Source organism: Colletes gigas, unplaced genomic scaffold (genome assembly GCF_013123115.1).
Source record: "Colletes gigas isolate AHSC1104 unplaced genomic scaffold, ASM1312311v1 Colletes_gigas_Sc00009, whole genome shotgun sequence".
Classification (NCBI taxonomy): domain Eukaryota; kingdom Metazoa; phylum Arthropoda; class Insecta; order Hymenoptera; family Colletidae; genus Colletes; species Colletes gigas.
Genome location: NW_025106638.1, coordinates 6238779 through 6261415, shown reverse-complemented (window position 1 = coordinate 6261415; position 22637 = coordinate 6238779). Strand labels below are relative to the sequence as shown.

The window sequence follows — 22637 nt, the reverse complement described above, 5'->3', positions numbered from 1 at the left end:
TTGTTTTTGAAGGCCTCTTGGTACGGTGGCGATGATCGTACCAGAGAGTCGAGCGTAACCCGCACCACGAGTCACGTCGTTGTACGACAGCAACTATACAATTGTGCGGAACGGAACAGAGCGGAGTCATTATCTTCCCGATCCCACAACAATATTTAGCTTTCAACCGAGTGTATTGTTTCAGTATAAATTAAATAGAAAAGTGATGAACAGTAAGAGAATTCAATTATTATTACTTTTAAGTCGGTTAATTATGAAAATTAAGTATTAAGAGCCGAATAATATTTTTCGAAGTTTCAAACTATGTCGGCGACAATGCAATTTGCATGAAAAAGAAAAAGCTAACCGATACTACATAATTTTTATTTGCAGCTATTCAGCAGACAAAGTTAAATATATGATTTAATCGTGAAGCTGTATCATGTTTCGGTAAATACGGAATTTTCAAATCAAAACAAACGTGGCTTTCAACATGGCCAAATTTTATTCACGTTTAACATTGAATTAAAGCATAGCAACGTGAAAAATACAAGTGGCTGTATAGTTGCATTTGCTTTTATATTCAAGTCGAGAACTATACATTTGCTACATTTTTAGAGTAATTTACGAACGTACTCATTTGAGTCGATATTAAAGAATAGATGTCAGAGTTCCTGGAAATAAGAGATTGTAGTACAGTACTTGATCATTTCCCGATTACGATTAGCTCAACTTACACCTACGCAAGGTATAATATGGTGAATAAGTTAAAAATATAAATTGACTATTCGGTTACATTCATTGCATGCACCAATGTAACTGTATACAGGAATATATGTAATAATAAATCTTGGATAATTTTCGTTATAGAATAATAAAATACACTTCTTTACTGTTTAGTCGATAGTTCAACACTTTTCATCTAGTGCAGTAGCGAATACATCGAATACTATAATATAATATTCTCGTTACTGATTCTCTAGGCTAATCAGCAAAGTAACGAAATAACTTTGCTTCTACGTTTTTCTGCATCCATTTATAGGCACATTAACCTATGGAAAAACTGAACACATTTTCAATCGCCTTATATTTTCGTTTCATAAGATTTTAGAAATTAACAACGATCGATTTCATAATCGTCACGCTACGCGATACATTTTTACATTTGAAATTTTATGGCTACGCCATTATAGATCGTATAGCAATGGAAGACAAAGATTAAGGAGGCGCGTATCATAAGTGAATATACATAGATAGTAGCTATCGTCGATACTAATACTGCCTCTAAAACAACTGTATACAATTAGATTTTATACATCTCGACTATTTACTACAAAACTTGTATTAATTAAAATAACAGTTACATTCTCTACGGATATAAGAAAAATATCGATTTAAAAAATGCCTTTGGAATTTACTGTTTTTTAAAGTGTAATTCTTTCGCGGAGAAAATGCCGTGCCCACGATTCACAATTTTCTGTTTAAATCGAATGTAACAAATTTCTTCTCCTATAACAATCTGTATTTATCAATCATATAATTGTTTGTGACTTTGTTTCCAGTTAAACCGTTTAGACCATTTAAAAAGAACACTCTTAGAATAAATTAGAACACTTATTGTTAGGCAGTAACACGATCACCGTACTGCTAATCTGTTTTAACGATCCTACGTGTACGTACATATAACGACTATAATAACAGATTACGTTTATATCAGGCTGCCGAATTGGACATTGCTCGCGGATTCTTTTATCTAAGCAACGATTCGAAAATTTCAAATAATTTATAAGGTGAACAGAAAAGAATTCGTCACGAAAGTAACATTTTCCAACAAACTGTAAGTTGAAAGTGTATGCCACGTGGTTTGTATAATATGTATATTAAAACTCGTTTCTCTTTGCATATTTCCGTTTGAAAATCGAATTCTAAATCCGTCGATGGTTTCCATCGAAGTTTATATAACCGGTTGATTACACAGCCAACTGGAAACGATCATTAAAACATGATCGGATCGTTGGACCATTTTGTACTTTAATCGAACGAAACTAGGATCGGTATAATTAAATATAAAACACTGCTAGCTCTTCTAAGAACGTTGTGCAAGAATAATCGGATATTCGATTCATGGAAAAATGGAAGATTGATTGTCACGGTACAACAGTAGTATTTTTTTTTTTTTAATTTGACAGCGCTGATCGTACTTTTATAAGCTATCATATGTTATTGCTGCTTTCAGAGAACTATCGTGCTTGCTGTGTTTCGTCCACTTTCTAATTTCGAATTTCACGGGGGCGTGCAACGCTTAACGAGCAATAGTGTCGAAGAAGGAAGAAATTTCGATGGTCAATACTGATATTAATTTCATATAGACGTTGTAGTGTGATGGTCTGGCCCGTTTTGAGACTGCCCGTTATGGGGCAAAGATGCCAGCTCGTTTCTACTCAAGTAATTCACGATTCCTGCACCGAGAGAATCTCCCACCACGTTCACTGTTGTCCTACAGCGATCGCTACAAGTCCAAACAATACAATTTTCGATAAATAAACGGGCATCAGTTTCAAATTTAAATAGTCACAGTTGGAAGACAATGGAAGGAAGAACTTACAGCAACCAATCGACAGCGATAACCAGGAAAACGTCATCGGCTGGAAGGCGAACCGTATCCAGAACCATTACCATTGTTACCAGACCTGCCTGTGGAATTCCAGCTGCACCGATACTCGCGGCAGTCGCTGTGATACTGAAAAAGAATACCAACTCGTTTTAAATGGATTATTCGTTGCTATCGATGCTCAGCAACTTGTGGTTGATGGAACCAACGCGACCGTATCGCTAAAAATGCATAAGATTATGAATTCTTGCAGAAGTACATAGAAGTTTCAATATTTACTGTGGCGTTCTTGAAATGGACAGGGCAAATAATTATATTTACGAATACTGTTAAACGGATCGTTCTGCTCACCTGACCGCTACCAGTTGGCCAAAGCTGAGACTAACTTGGCGCACCTGGGCGATGAAAATCGCGGCTACAGCCTCGTACAGAGCAGTCCCGTCCATGTTAATGGTAGCGCCTATCGGTAAGACGAACCTGGTGATTCGTGAATCAACGTTATTCCGTTCTTCCAGGCAATTTATGGCGATCGGTAGAGTCGCGGAGCTCGAAGACGTGCCGAACGCGGTGACCAACGCCTGCGCCATGTTGGATATGTACACGTACGGGTTCTTCTTCGTTATAATAAAGTACAACACGGGCAGAATTAGAAAACCGTGTATGCACAGGCCGATCAAGACGGTCAAGAAGTACATTCCGAGTTGCGCGACAACTTCGTCCAGCGACTGCATCTCGGTGATCTTTGCGGCTACCAGAAAGAGCACACCCACTGGCGATAACCTGGAGAAGAAGATGATTACGTTAAGAAACACCTGGGGACACCGTAGGATCCGTAGTTTCATAAAATAGTAATTTACCAAATCACCCAGTGCGTTATCAACATCATCGCGCCTGACAAAGACTCGAAGAAGTAGAGCAACGGCTTCCCCTGCTCCTCCATTTTTCCCAAAGTGATGCCCAGCGCTGTAGCGAAGACAACCAGACCCATGATGTTAGTTCCGGAGACGCTCTTCTGTACTGGCTCCCAGTTATCCAGATTGCTCGCTTGAAAGAGTAATATTGAAGTTAACGCTAGATTTAATGACCGTTGATCGCACGTACACGTCGATCTTCACCTGCTGTACTGTTCTCTGGTTTTTGCATCTCGGTTCTGTGCTGGGAGATACAGGCCTCCACCAGGTTCGGAGGAAACATGTTCCTGATTAAGTCCATCAACGTGTCGATGGTGGAAACGTTCTGAGCGGGTGTCTTCGTTTTAACGTCGGGGTTGTTCCCTACGCCCGGTTGAATGGTTATCACCAGAATAATACCTGAAAGACACCGTGGAAAGAGTATTCAATCAATTGATCAAAGGGTTAATCTTTAAATGTAAAAAGTCCTAGTTTGTATGAGTTCCGTATCCGGTTACTGCTCACCTAGTACAACGGCACTGACGGTGGTGACCATGTAATAAACGATAGCTCGAGCACCGATTCTGCCACTGAGGGACAGGTCCAGAGATCCGATAGCTGAGACCAAGCTGGATATAATCAGTGGTAGAATCAAGCTCTTCAGCATTCTTAGAAACAGATCTCCGATATAATTGATGTACATGATCTCGCGTGGCGACCATCCTTGCGTTCTCGTGCTTCTCAGGATGATACCGAGGATTACGCCGCCGACGACGCCGCTGACGGTGAGGATAGTCAACGAGTTATGTCGAAGACAAGCACGCACCTTCTCCTGCCTGGTCTTTGGCCTCTTGTTCGGATCCTGGGGGTAGTACGAGGTCCGTTCGGCGATTTTGCATTGTGCATCGGACCCAGATAACGGTGACCTGCAATTACAAATCTGTGACGGTTAGTCAATTCACAATAATTAACTGTATTTTCATTCTGTACCAATTATGTTTATTTTTCCTTGTTTCAGGCATGCGATACTTAATGCAATCTACTCAGAACCGGATCAGCGTCGATGGATACCCCGAGCACAGCAATACACCCTTCAATTGACCAGCTGACATTAATAGTTGATAAGAAATACTTAAGAGATGATTGTTGCATTATGCAATATACTATACGTATGATTTACTATTAAGAAATAGAACATCCGAGGTTACGATAATCTCCTAGAAAGGAGAACGGTTTTTAGAGTACCGTAAAAACTAAGAATTGCAAATGACCAGGGATCGTTAATAATTTCTAGATCGTCGTGGAACGTTTTGCATATCGGTTTATTGCCCTAGATACGGTGGTTGTGCAATGCATGCAATATCCGTTAGATAAATTCATCGGTCCGAGAGAGGCGATTCCCGGAAAGGAAACTGTCATACCGAAAGACGACGATTCACTCCGACAAAGGGGTTAATTACGAGAGTTAATCCCTTAACAGTGTTAACGAGACGTGCTTTGTATTGCGGCCGGTTCTGTCGGTTAATAACAAGCAGGAGGACGCGTCTATTAAAAAAAATATAGAATTGCGTAGCGTTCTGTTGGATCGTCAGAAGCTAAGAAAAAAGATGACCTTAACGTCGTCTCGTCTGCATGTCCGTCGAACGTTTTTTGCTACGCTCCGACACGTGTATTTGATAATTAACGCCGTGCAGAAATTGCACGGTTTCGTACATTAGTTTCTTTTTGCCTCGATTAGTCATTGTTTATTTATGCAAGCCACGCGGAACAAAAGAGAGCAGCTTCGGTAAATTTTGTATTTCTATTCCATCGGTGAACGACGCGAGATCGTACGGAATGTATGCTGTGAGTTGGGAATTTCAATGCGCGATGCAAATGGCCGCAAACTTCTAATCGCAACCATGAATTAGACGTGTGAACGCTTTAGAGTATGTAGGGGCAGTTAAAGTCTACATATCTCAATTCAAAATTCTATCGCTTTTATTTGAACACACCTGCACAAGGTACAGGTGTTGAAACAATCGGAAAACAAAATAACCACTTATCTGAGGCACTTTCAATCGTTATAGCCGCCATATTTTTTATTCGAGTCGCGCGACATTTGCATTCAGTAGCGCTTTACAAGTAATCGTGAAAAGATACACAGTCATTAAACGCGTAGAAATTATTAAAATTAATTATCAAAATTCTCCGAACAACGCCCAGTGGGGTATTTGGCCAAAATTATTTTCATTATCTAATTGATTTACAAAGTGTCGAGCGACTGATTTACGGTACTTTCAGGAATTAAGAACAATTGTTTGAAATAGATCAAAGTGTTTCTACAGAATAAGAAAAAAAATCGAGACAAGCAACGGATTATCTTTTGTAGTTTTCATTTTATTTCGATTTAACATTCCGTTGTTCTTGCAAAACTTGTTACGTCGGTGGATCGTCGAATAAATTTCGATTTTTCATCGTGTCCGATCTTGAACGCGATAAACATTATTTACCAGAAGCGATTAGTAAAACAGTCGTTGGGGTTACGTGTACGTCGTGTGTACAGGAAAGCATGATGATTGACAATGACTTCGCCCAGGTCCGTCATTATATCCCCGCACACGTTCCGCCGCGTCTTGGCCGAGACGTGCGCGAATAACCTCTGAATCCGATCGAATTAAATAATCATCCGACACATCGTCGGATTGCATCTTGATTCTATTGGATTTTAACGATTCAACCACATTCCAACGTCTCTCTATTCTTCGTGGATCGTCTCCCCGATAAAATTCTTTAGACGATACGTTAACAAATGAAATTACAAAGTTGAAAAGTTCCCGACCTAACCTACCGATGGGTCGTACTGTTCGAATTTTTTTTACGCGGTTTCGAAATATTGTTTTATTAGGTAATTTGTAAGTTTGGTTTTGGTAAGTTGCGTAGTTTGTCGAAGAAATTGATTTTAGAGAAGACAAAGAATCTTTTGAAAGGTTTACAGTAAAACAGCCCCCTTTAACTAAGAATCAAACACTTGTTCGTGCTTCTATAAAAATTTAGATTAGGTGTACACGAAATACAAAGTAGATGGCAACAACAGTGTACAGTTTTATACTCTCGTTATCAAAATGTAAATAAAACACTCGATCGCTGTACTACGATTGTTATTATTTTCTACGACGCTGATGTAACCTAAAAATATCATGTTTTATTATGTTTCAAGGTTTACTACGATAATACTTTCCATTTGTGTCTCATTGTTAGTGTTTGCACAATCGTAATTTGGATTATAGAGAAACACCATAATAGTGCGATTCAGTTTCGACGAACGAAGATTTTTACAGAAAGTCTCGATGGTTCCAGCGTTTTAAACGAGTCCCCTTAGCAGAATCTAGTACGAGGCAAAAGGAGACTGTGTTTATCGACGCATAACTCATCGCTGGCAAGGGTCAGTAGTCTTCGCTACGATTTGATTGAATCTTTACGAGTGACCTCGCGTTAAGTAGGCCTGAAGAGAGACGATCATCGGTTGAAAGACGCGTTCCCTCGCGGTGACCTTGCCTCGCGATACGTCCAAGCCCTCTTGAAACTATTCTCGAGAAACTTCGGCGCGACGATACATTTCAATTTTCTTTCCAAGATTTCCGTGTCGCGAAACGTTTCCTCTCGGGAGAAAAAATAATGCCGACCGAAGCGCCAAGTTTTTTATGGCGGCCACGGTGGCGTTAGAATTTGCTCGAAATTCGTAAAGCGTAACGTGCTGCGAACGCAGTTTAACGAACATCGGGTAAACCGCACGCACGGTTTCGCAATTGCATCTTTTCGCGCGAATTCATCGGGCAAATGCGACGCAACTGAATTATGCGGCCGCAAATAAGAAACCTCATCTCGTTGTCAATGTCGTCTTAACTGGAGATCGTCTCGCTGTTCCTGCCATTTAATTGTACTGTAACTTAACCCCTCATAGCACAAATCCTATTATGTCGTTCGAGAAGAAAATTGTATATTGATTTAGCGTGGAATTTAAACGTTTTTTTTTTTTTTTTTTTTAATTTTTGCTAGGTATGATAAATATAGATTATTTAATTACTTTCGTAAATTCTGTATCATTCCTAGAGTTCTAATTAACGATTATTAATTTCTCTTTTTTAAAGGTCGATTGCTCGAAGAGGACTAACCTCCATAGCCGAAACAACGAATAATTAAAGGTGTTATCTACTGTTATCTAGTGTTATGTAAGTGATATAGGAGGGAGTAATGGTATAATGAAATATATAGAAATAAAGTAAACTGAATTATTAAAATATTGTATAGGATAATGGAGTAAATGAAAATGTAATTATTTGTATGTTCGCCGCTGTATGGAAAAGAAGACGTTGGTACGTACAGTTCAGTGGCGACTTCCATGATGGCTGGTGTCCCGCGCTGGTCAGCGGTTGCGTGGTGTTGGTATCACGACGAAAGACGGTGGTCACCCGTTCGCATAGAGCGTCACTTCCGGTTAGCCGGAAGCGGCCGGTGCGTGTCGCGCCCCTGATGGGGAAGGGAGGGCAGCGCGGAAAGAGGAGGAGAGGTCGAGAGGCTCGAACGGGATCGACAATGCCTGGATCCCGTTGATCTGCTGATCGTCAATGGTGCTGAGCCTCCGCTGTTTGCCGATACTTCGATCCTCCTTCGATGATCGCTATAGATCGTACAACATAAAAAGTCATCGACGCGCAAAGAAAGTTCAAAATATCAGTTCAATCCTTTGTGATCGTACGTCGAGACCATTTCGACATAGAGTTTTTTTACTACTTCTGTATCTGTCTTCTCGCGATACTATGCTTCGAACGTTTCATACTTGCGTTTAAATTACACAGTATCCTCATCCGGTGAGCAACGACGTTTAGAACAGATGACGTTTGCAAGAAAGTGCGGTACGCTCTGATCATAAATTGCGAGGAAACAGGTGGGAAAAATAGAAAGGTCGAATGATTTCTAGCAATACTTGTCTCTTTACTTCGTGACAAAAATAACAATGTCTAACGTGATGTGTGCTTTTATGACCCCAGAAATAGAAATCTGTAGCGAAATCTGTTGATCACAGTTTTAGAAACGCTGATAATTCCGACGGGTAAACAATCCTAAATAGAAGCGACGGCAGATAAGCTATCGCGGTGCTAACGGCCTTGGCATTGTTTACGAATACAAACAGAAGTTGCGTTGGTTAGATTGGGTGAACCAAGCAGATCATGGCTAGTTAAGTGCACGTGTGCTTGATGAACATTCAGACTCGATTTCCAACTAATTTTCTTCTATATTTTCTAGTTATTTCACGGTGTCAAAAACACCCTACACAGTTACCCGGGTACTCTACTCATCAAGCAAGCATATAAATATGTTTAAAAGTTTCGTATATCTATTTTATACCAGACAAAAATGATGAATTTTTTTGAAACTACCAATAATTTTTTCAGGTCACGTTTCATCAAAATGTTCCAACAGTCAACGTGCAAACCCCCTGAAGCTCTCCAAGATTACAGTGGTACTACAGTTATGTTCCCTGTACATTTCCACCGTTGGTTACCGCCAAATAAAAAAAAATTCAAAAGGAAGCCCCAAAATCTCGAGCATGGTTTACAGTGGAGAGGAACCCTGGACACTAGGAACCGTCCCCAAGAACGCAGACCGTGAAAGGCTGTTGAGGACCACGATGGAAAGAGGATCGACAAGCCAAGCTGTTTAATAATAATAAAAATCTACGTACATGTGCACCGACTCGACGCTGGTTGGTACTTGCCCGGGCAGGAGAGGATGTGTGCTGATAGAGCTCTCAATCTGTGCCACCTTGGGTGGTACGATTAGCTATGGCGATCCCCCTACGACGATCTCTTCCTGCCGTGCTGGCCTATCATCGTCAGATACATTACAAATACGCGCAACTACGACCCCATCGGGAGCACCGGGTTATGCGTCGTCTATTGTTTGTCGCCTGCCCTGGCCTCTCTCGTCTCTGATCTGCTCGCTCTCCTCTGCCCTCCTCCGATCACCTCTGCCCTTCCTCTGATACTCGACGGGCCGATCCCTTCCTTCCGACTTCCACTAAATTCCTCTTCCTCCGGCTTGGATTCTCTTCTGCCGCCCCGGGGCACCGCGCGACGCTGATGGATCCACGCGCGATCCTCGATCTCTTCCAACAACCACCGGGACTTTCCTCGACCTGTCCGAGAAAATCATAGAATCAATATAAAACGTATATTTTTTTTTCCAAATCGTTCTTATGAAATCCAAAGAACGAAAGAAGCTCCGAGGCGATCTTGAATCTGTCGTTTCTTTCAGAATGTATTTTTAGTTCGTTGATTACTACACAGTTTTGCATAATTTATGCTTGTACAATAAGATGATATATTGTTTTTCTGCGCGCGAACCACAGCGTCGGATTACATTATAATTGTAAATATTTTTTTTGCTAGTGTCTGTGGAAACAATGCGTCATCGTATAAGGACAAGAAAGAATTTAGACCTTCTTAAGCGTTAGGGATGAGATTCCGGAATCTTTTCACAATTCCCCCCCCCCCCCTTCCCTCTGTATTTTGAGCTCTCTTCGAATTTACATTTACGGTATTTACGGAACCAGTAAAGATTAAAGATAAAAATCCGAGTACTGTTACGCGACTTCCTACAACTTCGTCAAGGCTAAATGTTAAACAGTCTAAGACACAAGTCAGTCTTTACTGCGTCTTTGATATCGAGAAGTCGATAGACGACTTAGATACTGAAGGTACCTTAATAAATCTTTGAATTTGTGATGGATTAACAAAATTATAAAAATCGTGAAACGTAACAAATTTAAAAAAAGAACGTGCTTTATTTTAACATACGTATAATCTACTGTACTTGAATTAATTATGCCTTCTATATTTTTGAAATTAGATCCAAATAATTTTTTCTCTACGATATCCTATCTCTGTACACAACAAAAAAAATGGGGAGAAGCGTGATCATAAAGGATACAAAGTATTGTTTACAATTTGTTAATCAGTATTATTTGAATAATTTGCTGGCCCTGGTCAAAAGTCTGTATTAAAAAGTGTGCGAAAATAGAAGCACGTTGGGCCGATCTTGTGGCTAAAGGACAGAGGTATTCGAACAACGCCATAGCTACCACTGGTTTTTTTTACTGTTATTTTACATTACGCAACAGTCGATAGTCGTTCGATTAACATGAGGCTGTAAGAATATGATTTTTACGCACTCGAAGCTCGGGCCTTGATTTTTTTTTAATTGCTACTTGTATTCTGTGTAATCTGACACGAATCATTTCCTTATAGCTATTTTGTTTCTATCTTCACGTTTAGATCAAAGAATCTCCAATAGACGTAACAATTTACTTTTTAATAATAGATTAGGACACAACAGTTATTCTAATTTCTTCTATGGGGATAACCGGGTAGCTAATACGCTCGCTTGGGAGACGCAGAATCGGTTCTTTTTCGGTGGGCGGTTGTTCTAAAGAGAGGAAGGAAGTTGTAATACTTTGAAGCGTTTCTGGCTGGCAGGAAGGGTCGAGATGGGTCAAGTTTGTAATTGGTATCGTTCGGGTCGTGTGCTGAATAAAATAAAGAACGAAGCTTCGACTACGTGTTTTTTGATTTTTTTAATTTAACCACTGTATATAAGTTTCGATCAACATGGAACGAATTAACCGTGTTATAGAAGGGTCGAGGACAAAAATCGGTCCTTGTTGGATGTTCAAGTACCGCGGTTTCGGAATGTCGGAAATGGATCGCTTTAGCGACACCGTGTCGAGAGGAAGAAAGCTTCAAAGAATTTTTCGCGCACTAACACTACATCTACCGCGGTTTTATGCATCTCTGTTTCGACCAAAAGGTGTCTCGAATGCAAATAAAATAATTGTTAATGCGAATCGCGTCGATGTGAATCGTGTATCCATTCTATTTGATACTGTTCAATGCCAAATTTTAATTTACAAATCGGTATTGTATCACTCCTACGGCTGGTCATTGCCCTTCTGCAAATTCAAAGACGTAATATTACGTCAGCAACCGGTCTACGAAATTGTATATGAAAAGACCCAGGGTTTCATTAACGACCACCATAGCTTACGAAATGTGAGGTTACCTCAACGTAAACGGGAACGAATGTGTTAAAATTTTTTAACGACTTGTCAATTTTTTCTAAATTGACAAAAACGCGCAGGCTTAGGTTCCCAAGTTATTCTAACACTTAATTTTAACGAATTTTTACTGAACGCGAACGTAGCCGCGGGCAGAAGCTAGTTGTGAATGAATGCTTGTGATTAATACGTGGGAATTATGTAACACGTCAACATCGTGACAAGATTGCGTGATTTCAATTTCGCGTGTCAAAGTAAATATGAATCTCTGCTTAATTCGAACAAAAATATTTCGTTAAGTTTTCAGTGGCACGACTCTTCTTTTCGCAATAGATATCGTCCTCGAATGTCGTAAACAGCGTGAAAGAAGAAAATTCCGATATCGATAGTTTTACGCGGGAATGAAATTCGAGGATGCTATATCGATATTGGTGATTATTCGTGACGAATTATAATAATAGTTATTTCTTTTTAACAATCGCAGATGCACTAACCCAGACCTAACCTATGATTATGCCCAGATTAAAGGTTTATTCGTCGCGCGTCTCGTCGATTCGCAATTACGGTGATCGTAGTGCGAGTATGAAATGTCTTCGAGAAGATTAATAGATACGAGATTACTACGATATACGATAGCTGGACGACAGGTTTGCTCTGTGAATCGTCGATTTTATTTATGAAATTTCAGACCGTGTGAGACTGCAAAAATTGAACTTTCATAGCAGAATTAAAGTGTTACGTGCTTTTCTAAATTTGATTTAATTGTGAATCGACTGTACGTATGGGTGTTATTTTCACGATGGCGACGTGCAGTTTGCATCGACTATAATCTGACGTCGCTGAAGACGTTGTATTGTTCTTTCGAGAGGACGATGTACCATCCGAGTTAATTATCGCAACGGATCGATCTTCCTTATTTTTTTTTCAACGTGGCGGTTTGGACAGACAGCGGACATGTAAATTGGCCTTAACGTGGACCTGTTTCGAAGTATTGCACGATAATGTTCATTCATTTATACTACATAAAATAACCCCACAACTACGAATTACCGGCAATTTAATGAACGATTATAGAACCGGATCGTGACGCAATCAGCTGATGATATACAAGCAGCGATGGGATCGAAACGTGGGCGGAAACTTCGGATCGTCCTTTGGGATCGTTTCTTTGTTTAACGTAAACACGTACACCCAGCTAAAAAATAACTGTCCACGTTGGTACAAAATATGTGGACGCGCTTCGACTTCCGATAGCGAGGGAAATTTCTATAATTCCATCGATCTTTTCTTCGTACAAACAACGCTAACCTGCATGACCGTTTCACAGATTTTTATTGAGACCCGCCACGTTGGTTAATTATGTACTAATAAACCGTCGAGTAATTGGACGCTGTTCAACGCATGATTAATAACGTCACATTTAAGGCAGGATCTGCTAAACGAGGCTTATTAACGAATCCAATTAGTAGATCCGGGACGAAACGTAACGATATTGATTTTTTAACCAAAACCCTTATATAAAACAGTTAATTCTCTAAATTCCAGAGCTTTCCATGCGTGTGAGAAATTTTATCAAAATTTATTGAGAAAATCTATTTTTCGGCTCTTGGTACTATTAAACTATTTGGAACTCTAAACAATGTTGAAGATTCAGAGGAAAAACAATATTGCAAAAAATGTCTACCCTTTGAATTGGTCTCTGTGTTGGCGAAATGTTGATCGTAGAAATTTCGTTGTGGAATTCAGGTCGATAAATAAAACAAATTTAAGACGTTGTCCTCGAACGTCGTGATCTCTGACAATTTGATCTTGCTCGTGTATTTTATTTCGTATTAATATTTTATTTCCATTACTGTGTTGGTCGAGCGATGCCAATGCTTTATCGTAACGGTTAATTAGGTAAATGGGCTAATTTTGTTACTACGGTTAACCAAATGGGAGCATGTTACCCTTCGCTCATTATATGTAATTATATTGCTAAATTGCTTGCCCTACATGATGAACACTTGAAATCGAGCTTGAAGGAACTCAAACGGTGAACAAATAGAGGTTCGATGACTTTCCGGAAATAGGAATAAAACTGATAACTTCGTCACTGGACAATAGTATGATACTATTTATAGAAACTGAAACTGAAATTAAAATATTGGCTCCGCTCTTTCTAAAATGCAAACCGAAAGGGGAAATTTTTGAACACCTAAAAAGGATCATTTTTTACGACTTTTACATGTTAACAAATTGCTAGTTACATCGTATATTAGTCTATTTATTTTTATAGATGTAAATGTATGTGAAAAGTTATTCTAGCAATTTATTATTAAAGTTGAATACCTGTCCAATGAAATCAATTCCCGCGCGTCGGAAACTTCAATAGCGGCGTTTTACTGCGCACGCGCAGTAAATCTCGCATGAATTTTCGCCTACGTACAATTCGGACATTTTCGTTTAAAAAAATTATTGTTCCCGTAACCAAATACCAGCATTTTTAGAGAAAATTCGAATTAACCAATTGTGCCCAATTGCAACATACTTCTAGTATAGATCGCTTTAATCTTCAATTTTACACGGATCTTGTTAACAATTTCACGGTCGTAATTGTAAATTTCGTGAGGCTGAAAAATAAATTAAGATCATTATAGTCTTCTTGCGATTAAGATAGAAAAGAAACGTTTCGTTGTTTCGTGATTTACTTTCCTAACTAAAGTATAATTTTCAAAAATGCATAAATTTAAAAAAAAAAAAAAAAAAAAAAAAATGAGCAACTTTCGAAGTACAATTACTAATATCAAATCAATACAAATGAAACGAATGAAAAAAAATTTGCATGATAATGAATTACCTTTGCTATGCGACAAAATGAGCGCCAAGGGCGTGCACGTTTGAATAAACAGGTGTCTGACAGGTTCAAAGTAATATTCTACGTGTTTCGTGTCTTGCAGTTGCCAACGAATATATTTTGGAACGAACATCGTGACAAAGCCAGTCTGAAAATTTGATGTGTTGCGGTTCTATTTTGAGACTCGATCGCAACAAATACATTCGTTATATAATTAACGCAAAATAACACAACGGAATCTCGTTTTTATTAATTTTTTTTTTTTGTCGATGTACAAGAAAACTGGTTGAAAACGAGGGAGAGATTATTTCTCTTTCGTTATGCTATTATTGCAAATTATTTAACCATCGATACTTTTCTAACCTTGCTTTAGAGACGGCAAATACGTATGAATTTTAAATAACATAAAATTAAAGTATAATGAGATAAAGTGGAACATAATGCGTTAAAAAGCTAAAGTATAAATAGAAGAATTTAATTTTTCCCCCAAGAGGCAATTCTCTCCTTGTAGAATTATTAGAAAAATAATTATCTGGAAACTTTTTACACGTTACGCCTGTAATTTGATCATAATTTCAATGCAGTAATTATTCATTTAACCTCGAAATCCTTTCTAATGACACCTTATTAAAATCAAACATAAATTCATCGTTTCTAAGGTTTATCTTTTAAGGTTATGAGACGCCCTAATTCCCTGTACCCCATCCTCTCATCCTGCTTGATACAGTTCTTTTAAGTACATTTTGTTTTTATTTCATGAATGAAAAAATAATTGAAATCTCTTACGTAGGTACAAGTTTTAAAAAATGAATATCAACGTAATCCACGTTTCGCGCTATCAGCAAAACATTACACCTATGATAATCCAGCTGTTTAGACACACACAATTAAATACAAATTGTGTATCGATTCAGCGGAAATCAAATATAGGAGAACTTCCTTTCACACGACAAAACCAACAGACTGTTAAACGGTGCACTTTTCGACCTGAAATACGATTGCCTAACTCGATTCAATGCAGTACTTTATAATCGATCGCTATTAGACGAGAATCTTCGATAAAGTACCCAGAAGACCACTATTGATGGAAGTTAGACTTTAGTTGAAAAACTGTGTTTCAATATTGCTACTTAATTTATCTTTTGATTGGGCTTTTAGTAACTTCATTGTAATTTAATTAAAAAAATTGTACAAATATAATAATACTGGAAATGCGAAATAATACAAATTAAATTAAAAGGTTACATTCGTGCATACATATATGTATTTTCATTCATAAAATAATCTGTTTGTTTACCGTTATAGACGACGAAATATCCATATATTCTTTTAACCCTAGTTTATCGATACAAACCAGGGACAAAAAATAACAGTTAATCTAAAAATATGTATGGGAAAGATCATCAACAAAATGTTGTTTTTTGGTCAAGTCAAAAGTAATAATCGTAAAATTTAAAGTAAATTTCTCAAAGAATAACATGATTAAATACTATCAATTTCTAAACGTTTTGGTCATACAATAATTACAATTTATGATCAAAACAGTTTTTCAGTCACTCAAAACCATTATCGATGACGGAAATATTTTATCAATCATATTCCAACAACCAAATTTTTTGTTTCGTGTTACGGTTTATGATTTATTATTGTCAATAAGGCAACTTTTGATTCAAATTACCAATAACATATATCGATAATGTAAAACGAATCGGGTAAAATAAATAACCCACGTCAATAGTGTTAACCAATTATTGTTAACTTATAAGATTTCTTTATAACATTTCTTTGGTTATAACAGTTAGGATCCCTGGCACAAACAAGTATTTCTAGTCATTAAATAACTTAATTAACTGTATATCCTTTTAGATAGTCTTTCAATAGAACTCTCGTGTCTTCTGGTATTTGTTGAAAATTCGTTTAGAATTAACCCCAGTTTATCAATGCAAACAAAGTGAACAAAATATGTTTGAAATATTGTATCTTACCTCGACCAACTTCGGCCCTCCTCTCTGATCTTTTTTTTTGTTTATGTATGTTTGAAAGAAGACACTCCGCGTGCACAGTAAGTACCCATCGATTCCGCTCGATAGAAAACGCGTACACAAAAGCGACTTGCCTCTTAAACTGTAACAGGTTCGTTGTGGATCGAGTAAGAGTAAAATTGATATGGAAACACGACGATTCACTCGTTGTATCGCGCTTTCGTGTATACCGTGCGATGACAGTCGCGGGACTGTGCCACCTTGAAGTGCTCGTAATTTGAGCTAAGCGTTCGAAAAGCGCGCGGGTGGTGGGGAAGACGAAAGGAGGGGAGAAAGGAACGAGTTCCATGAGCCAAACTACGCGATTGGCGTTCGCGTGACTTGCTCCGTCGCCTCGGCCAATCGTGCCCCACTACTCGAGCAGAGGCTCCGCCAATTGCTTGTGCGCATCTCCTGCGCAGAGGCGGTAAATCGTAGACGATTCTATCAAAATTTTAATTGCTTATACAACTCCATCGTTGAGCTCGCTATCGAAATTGGGAAAATATGAAGAACGTTAACCGTAAATCGACGATCGATCGTCGTTGGATCGTGTTTCATGATATATTGATCGTGGCTTTCTTTCAACCACTTGTGCCACTGTACGGACCGTTTATTTCAAAAGTGATGCGAGTCCATTTTCGTATAAAATTATGAAAACGTGAAATTTACATATAATCCATAGTAAAAACATAGAAAATTGAAAAAATTTGGCAATACATACAAAGACAATGTATTTCTGTGCAAGGTACATAGCTATTTCCAGCTCATTCACTGCACGTCATTCTCTTTTGAAATATACAATCATCGACGTGACTAACACGGCATTCCAACACAAAATTTAATAACAATAGTTGAATGTTTTCGTTTAAAAGCTATGGAATATATTTCTTGAAAATACATCTTTTTTTATTTCGTCGCATTGAGATCTATTTTTAACTATTAAATTATGTCCTACAGAGTCAATTTGCAATATTCAGGTAGAAGTTTAAGGCCGAGTGCACTAGAAGCGACAGTACTCAACCAACTGACCAGTTTGTTTTTGCTAAAGTGACAAAAAATAATTTGTGAAATATGTAATATGTAAATAAGCGTACAATAATAACAATACCCCGTTAATCGTTCCTATTTTAGGAAATATTGTATCGACCAATACTTTTATCGATCCACGTACCTTTTACTCGTAATTTGTAAAAGCTCGTGTGAGAAACAAGGATGCAAATGCAGGAAGGGAGTACCTAATATGGGATGTATTGCTTGTGATAATTCCGTATAATTTAGCTTTGCACCGCGAGCAAACGATTGGGCCTCTTCCACACTTACTGGATTGATGCCAGGAAAATCTACAAATGTCAATAAACAATTAATTATTTATACTGGAGTCTTTAAACGTGTGTAAATTCATTTTAATTTTTTTTCCTGTTTTGCGTATAAAATTCATATGTTCATTCATAAATTTAGGTAAACTTTCGATTCTTTAAAAATAGGACTTAAACGTTCGTTCGTTCCTAACGTTCTTAAATAATACTCGTCGTTTCTTGGAATATCACATTACAATAGTAATTCCCGAAGGTCATCAAGATATCGAATAATATTTCTTTGAATAAAAATTTCAGACTCGCTCGTGTACTAACGACCGCTTACGTTACGTTCATAAATTTAGTCCACGAACGATCAAAAATTTTTATTCGTTATTCGCGAATAACGGACAAACATTGCCCGATTCTGCGCACACTTAGGTCACTTTCGTAATAACCGTCACATGTATTTACGACCAACGGGTAAAAAGAAAGTTCGAACGCATCCATTGTCATAAAACATAGATTTCCATTGTTTCTCGGGTTTTTCCCCTTCAGTCACTCTTGTTCCCTTTGCTGGCTGCTTAGCCTAGTTTAAGATAGGCTACAATCGAAGGAACAATCAGCATTATGTCGCCTGCCACTTCCAACAGGCGGTACATACCAGATTAAGGTCTAGTGGTGATCAGAGAGCAATTGTAATAGAAGTTTCATATTTTGATGAATAGACGTTGTAAAATTAAGGACTTTCGTCAAATATTGTTAGAAACCGGATCGCGATCGCACGGAATACGAAACGATGCAAGAATCGTCGTTATTTAGGTGTTTTCAATTTAAAAAGAAAAAAATAATTTTTTTCTACGAAAACATTTCACCTGACTTCCATCCATTAAAATACAGCACGGGAACGGAGTAGCTCATCGACCATAGTACGTGATGTTCCTTCACCAATATTTTCTCGACCACAGAGGGAGCTTCGAACGGATCCTGTTGCAACTCGAAATTTAAGTAGTCGTCGATATCTTTATTTTCGGATAACAAACAATAGTGCGAATCGCTATTGGCGGGAATAATATATTTCTTTTGTCGAGCAATATACGCTTTCCCGGGTACATCCTGTAGATCGCACACACGCACACACATTAATTTCAAATTCTTCGTACAATTGTTTTTAATTTTATCGTGAATACTCGAAAGAAATGAAGTTCGTTCACCTTGTAACCTCGAAGTTCCCACCCATCGGACAACTTATTCGACATTTCCAAAAATGCTTCAGCATTTTCGAGAAATTCTTCCCACGTGATCGTCCCTGGAACGTCCATCGATATTTGCAGAACTAAATAAATACGATAAGGTACTTTTATATTATTTGGAATATAATTAACCTATTGTTTTCATGTAATTAAAGTATATCCCGTGTCTACAAACATCGAATTAACTTCAGTACCGAAACGATAATAATAGCACGATAAGCAATAGTTCAAACAATTATGTAATGTTATATTATTGATTACGGGAATGGCATTGTAAGTTGAATCGTACATTGAAATTTCTTGCGTTATCGAATACACTTTAAAACGTACGGGAAGTATGTGTACTACAGGTCTACGTAGATTGGGAAACTCTGATTATCGATAACTTGAAAAATTAGAGAGCAACGTGTAGAGCTCTACTCGTGTAGAGCAACGACAACCTAATCTTTAGCTCAACAGTTTCTCATTCTCGTGCGTGCTATGCTTTATAATACGTTCAACGTAAATTCTATTTGCGTTCGATCGACCGGACAAAAAATTATAGAAGTAAAATACGAACGTGTAATGATTTTTATCGATCGTCGATAAATTATCTATTATACACAGTCGTACCCTGAACTTACGTATGTACTGATTAGTTTCAGAATAGCCGACAAAAGTCAAGATAAACAAGGTGTTCGTTTGGAAACTTTATATCTAAGTATCTCAGAATGAACACATTTTTGACAAAAATGTTAAGCACGAAAGTATTTCTTAGTCTCGAGGGGGACATATGTCTGGCTTATTTATTTGTTATTTATTGAACGCTTTCAAGGTTATTACTGGATGTTGTCATGGAGGAAATGTAAGACAGGATACGACTGAACAATATTTTACAATCATTCTATTCATTAGACATAAAACTTGAATCCAATCTATTAGTGCATATAAGTAAACGAACAAAATTATTTCGATCTTGATTGTCTTCCCCCTTTTCCCACCAAAGATAATATTTTTAAATAATCACTGATTGCTCGTCGGTTTGCAAAATGAGCAGCAATACGCGTTAATTTCATGACAAAATCGAGAAAGGGGAAGCTGTACACCCAAAGGAATGGCTTGTCTCTTTTCTGCCCGACTCCTCGACGCTCAGTCAATTGTCGGCTATTTTGCATCGGCAATGTTCGGTGGTGTTCGGTCGTGTTCGGATATCCCCGCTATTAGTGTATATGCGCCGATAGCTTGTATTAACGTATGCGTGCTTTGTATACATATACAGATATAGTACGCCGTGCAGCGATCGGCATCCAATAGCATGTACAGATGCAATCAGGAACGTAACATCGATAGGCGCATTCGTACAATTTGTATCTACTTCTTCTACAGGCCGATTCTCCCGTTGGAGACTTCAAAGCAGTCGATTTCACGACAATAATTTTCGATCACTTTTTGATGTTATCAGAATGTTCAAAAAGTTATGACTCGCTTGACGAAACATTACTATCGTCGTGGTGTCTATTATTTTTTAGGCCTCTAGCTAAAAAGAATCGTATAACAAAGTGGATACGTTTTCGTAGAAAATAAATAGCATAGTTTATATTACAAACTTTTGATCCATTAATAATAAATAAATCTGCAAAAAAAGTTTTTTTACAAAAATCAACGAGAATGAATAAAATGAACGTCTAAATCCGAAAAGAAATAATCTACGTTTGATATTTTCATATGGAAAATCTTAATTCCGTGGAAACCAAGAATTCAAAAATTTTTAGTTGTACGTACGATACTTTTAGCTGCTCGAAAAAAAATGGTTACCGCGACAATTAATCGAACGAGCGATCCGGTAAAAACCGCAAAAGCATCCAGGCCAAATAACGAAACGGTACGATAATGACTGACGTACGTACGGTCCTGCCGTGGAAAGCCAATGGCTGCGCGAACAGACAAAGGCGAACAGCCGGACAGAGAGAACGAGGGAGATAGTCAGTGTTTCTCGTACAACGCGCGTGTGTGTGCGGGCACAGCGCGTATACGCGGCGTACGACGGGCACACTTCCGAGGTTCCGTGCGTGTTTACACGAAAATAAGTTCACTCGTGTCGCGCGCGCACGAGCGTGTGTAAAAGCGACACCGCGCTTCGTCCTCGTTCACTACCGAATAGGTAGCTACGATAGAAAAAACACAGAAAGCGGAAAGACACGGAGAGAGCACGAGAAGACGCGCATCGAACCGGCGGCGTACCCAAGTATCGAGGATTTCGGAATCGGTGAGGTATCGCGTCCGAGTGAACTTTACGACGCGTACGAACAACCGAGGTGAAACGTGAGTGTAGTCCGTTTGTCCGTTCGTCCGTCTGTCCGTCTGTCCGTCTGTCTGTACTTTTAATGAAGCTTGACGGGACGGGAGTGCGGTGAGGTGAGGTGAGGTAAGGTGAGCGGCGAGCGAGTCGAAACTAAAGAGAGCGAAGAGAGTGAAGTGACCGAGCGCAACTTCGGTGAGAGGACGCGTCGTCGTTTACGCACGAATTGAAATAAGACGCGAGAACGGTATCGGCGCGGGCGGGTTTGTGATTAATCAGTGAAAGAACTCCGTGGAAAAGAAAAAGGCGAAAAAAAAAGGAAACGGCGAAGCGAGCTATCGTATACGGGGGAGGGGGAGAGAAAGAAGAGCGCGAAGTCTGCAAACGATGACGACGCGCGTTCGTTCCGCGGTCATGCGTCCGCAATTCGCCGAGCCATGATGCGGAGTACTGTATCTAGTATAGGCTGCTGGCCACGGTTGTGGCACGACGTGTTCGTGACGTGTGTGTGACCGAAAGTTAACGATTCCCGTTTTCGGCTCGTTTCTTTCCTTTATTTTTGTTTTCCGTTCATAACGGGTGCGCGCACGTTTTTCCGCATCGTTCTATCACGGACCGAGCAAAAAAAGAAAGGACCGTCGAACGGGCACGTTCGATTCTTCCTTGTTTCCCCATTCCCGTGCGGGATCCGCGGTGGTGTCGGACATTGCTGGCTAAGGACGAAACTGGTGGTTCTGTTTACACTGGAAAAATTGACAGTCTTCGAGGATGTACGCGAAGGGGAAGGGGTCCACGGTACCCTCGGACTCTCAAGCGAGAGAAAAGTACGTATCTTTTCGATCGAACGTTGCGACGCTGTGTCAAAAAGTAAAAGAAGTAGAAAAAAAAAAAATGTTTGCCGATTGATCGACCAGTGACTCCATTTTTTTTTTCTCTCTTTGCACCGAGCGTGCGTACAGGTACATATCTGTTGGTCCAAAACCGAGGAATCGGATTCGTCGGATAATTCCGGCTTACTGATTATAATACTCATAAACTTTGTCGGCTGCCTTCGTGTTCGAGAAGTCTGCTCCCGATAATATGAATTGTATCGAGAACGTCTAATACGTTGTAATCGAGGCGAAATTTCTTGTTATTTTTTGAGATACCGAGACGACGGTCGGTTCGCTCTTGAACGATTTTCGAGAAACCGGTTTTGAAATAGACGATCTTTTAAGCAAGTTCCCAAGAGACGTTCACGAATCGAGTTGTTTACCTGATAGCCTTTCCTGCAACCTACCTTCTCGTAAATTTTACCGAACTGCATGCTATGACTCACTAGAGTCACTTGTCTCGCGAAGCAGGCCGATTGGACGCCATGTTTTTATCGTTTGCAA

At 38.9% G+C, this 22637-nt stretch overlaps 3 protein-coding genes across 15 annotated transcripts in view; 1 reads left to right on the top strand and 2 right to left on the bottom strand.

The window, feature by feature from the left end:
* Positions 1 to 121: 121 nt before the first annotated feature.
* On the bottom strand, positions 122 to 16638 carry LOC122397205 (excitatory amino acid transporter 1-like). 3 transcript variants are annotated; one of them, XM_043396203.1, is made up of 9 exons: positions 16397 to 16638; positions 9206 to 9658; positions 7844 to 8140; positions 4006 to 4406; positions 3706 to 3900; positions 3448 to 3634; positions 2942 to 3370; positions 2585 to 2719; positions 122 to 2488 (listed from the first exon to the last, which is right to left on the bottom strand). In XM_043396203.1, exons 3-9 carry the CDS (start codon positions 7861 to 7863, stop codon positions 2341 to 2343), a joined length of 1515 nt encoding a protein of 504 aa, XP_043252138.1. In that variant the 5' UTR covers positions 7864 to 8140; positions 9206 to 9658; positions 16397 to 16638; the 3' UTR covers positions 122 to 2340. The 3 variants fall into 3 exon arrangements, with proteins under 3 accessions (XP_043252138.1, XP_043252140.1, XP_043252141.1); XM_043396205.1 differs by having other exon boundaries at positions 9206 to 9628; XM_043396206.1 differs by lacking the exon at positions 16397 to 16638 and adding an exon at positions 13260 to 13276 and having other exon boundaries at positions 9206 to 9628.
* A 706-nt stretch (positions 16639 to 17344) lies between these two features.
* On the bottom strand, positions 17345 to 21310 carry LOC122397514 (ubiquitin-like-conjugating enzyme ATG10). 6 transcript variants are annotated; one of them, XM_043396723.1, is made up of 5 exons: positions 21204 to 21310; positions 18945 to 19066; positions 18606 to 18846; positions 17607 to 17775; positions 17345 to 17477 (listed from the first exon to the last, which is right to left on the bottom strand). In XM_043396723.1, exons 2-5 carry the CDS (start codon positions 19050 to 19052, stop codon positions 17387 to 17389), a joined length of 609 nt encoding a protein of 202 aa, XP_043252658.1. In that variant the 5' UTR covers positions 19053 to 19066; positions 21204 to 21310; the 3' UTR covers positions 17345 to 17386. The 6 variants fall into 6 exon arrangements, with proteins under 6 accessions (XP_043252658.1, XP_043252655.1, XP_043252654.1 ...); XM_043396720.1 differs by lacking the exon at positions 21204 to 21310 and adding an exon at positions 20866 to 20951; XM_043396719.1 differs by lacking the exon at positions 21204 to 21310 and adding an exon at positions 20870 to 20897.
* LOC122397513 (single-stranded DNA-binding protein 3) overlaps positions 21039 to 22637 on the top strand; it is a 27456-nt gene continuing 25857 nt past the window's right edge. For 4 of the 6 annotated variants that reach the window (XR_006259113.1, XM_043396714.1, XM_043396713.1 and 1 more), the window contains exon 1: positions 21055 to 22085. Coding sequence is in view for 5 of the 6 variants with exons in the window: in XM_043396714.1 (XP_043252649.1) it covers positions 22030 to 22085 (56 nt within the window). In the remaining variant the exon portion in view is untranslated. Of the gene's footprint in view, positions 22086 to 22637 lie in introns of all 6 variants that reach the window. The other 2 variants (XM_043396716.1, XM_043396715.1) reach the window with 2 other exon arrangements.

Bases quoted from the DNA above. Each gene is read 5' to 3' on its own strand.
- LOC122397205 (XM_043396203.1), bottom strand. From the start codon at position 7,863: ATGGAAGTCGCCACTGAACT. The intron at 3,371-3,447 runs GTAAATTACTAT...CTTCTTCTCCAG, and splicing joins ATAACGCACTGGGTGATTTG to GTTATCGCCAGTGGGTGTGC. The intron at 2,720-2,941 runs GTGAGCAGAACG...ATTCTTTTTCAG, and splicing joins GGCCAACTGGTAGCGGTCAG to TATCACAGCGACTGCCGCGA.
- LOC122397514 (XM_043396718.1), bottom strand. From the start codon at position 20,137: ATGCAAAATAGCCGACAATTGACTGAGCGTCGAGGAGTCGGGCAGAAA. The intron at 19,067-19,989 runs GTGATTATTTAA...GTATTTATTTAG, and splicing joins TGCAAACCGACGAGCAATCA to TTCTGCAAATATCGATGGAC. The intron at 18,847-18,944 runs GTGAACGAACTT...TGCGATCTACAG, and splicing joins GGGAACTTCGAGGTTACAAG to GATGTACCCGGGAAAGCGTA.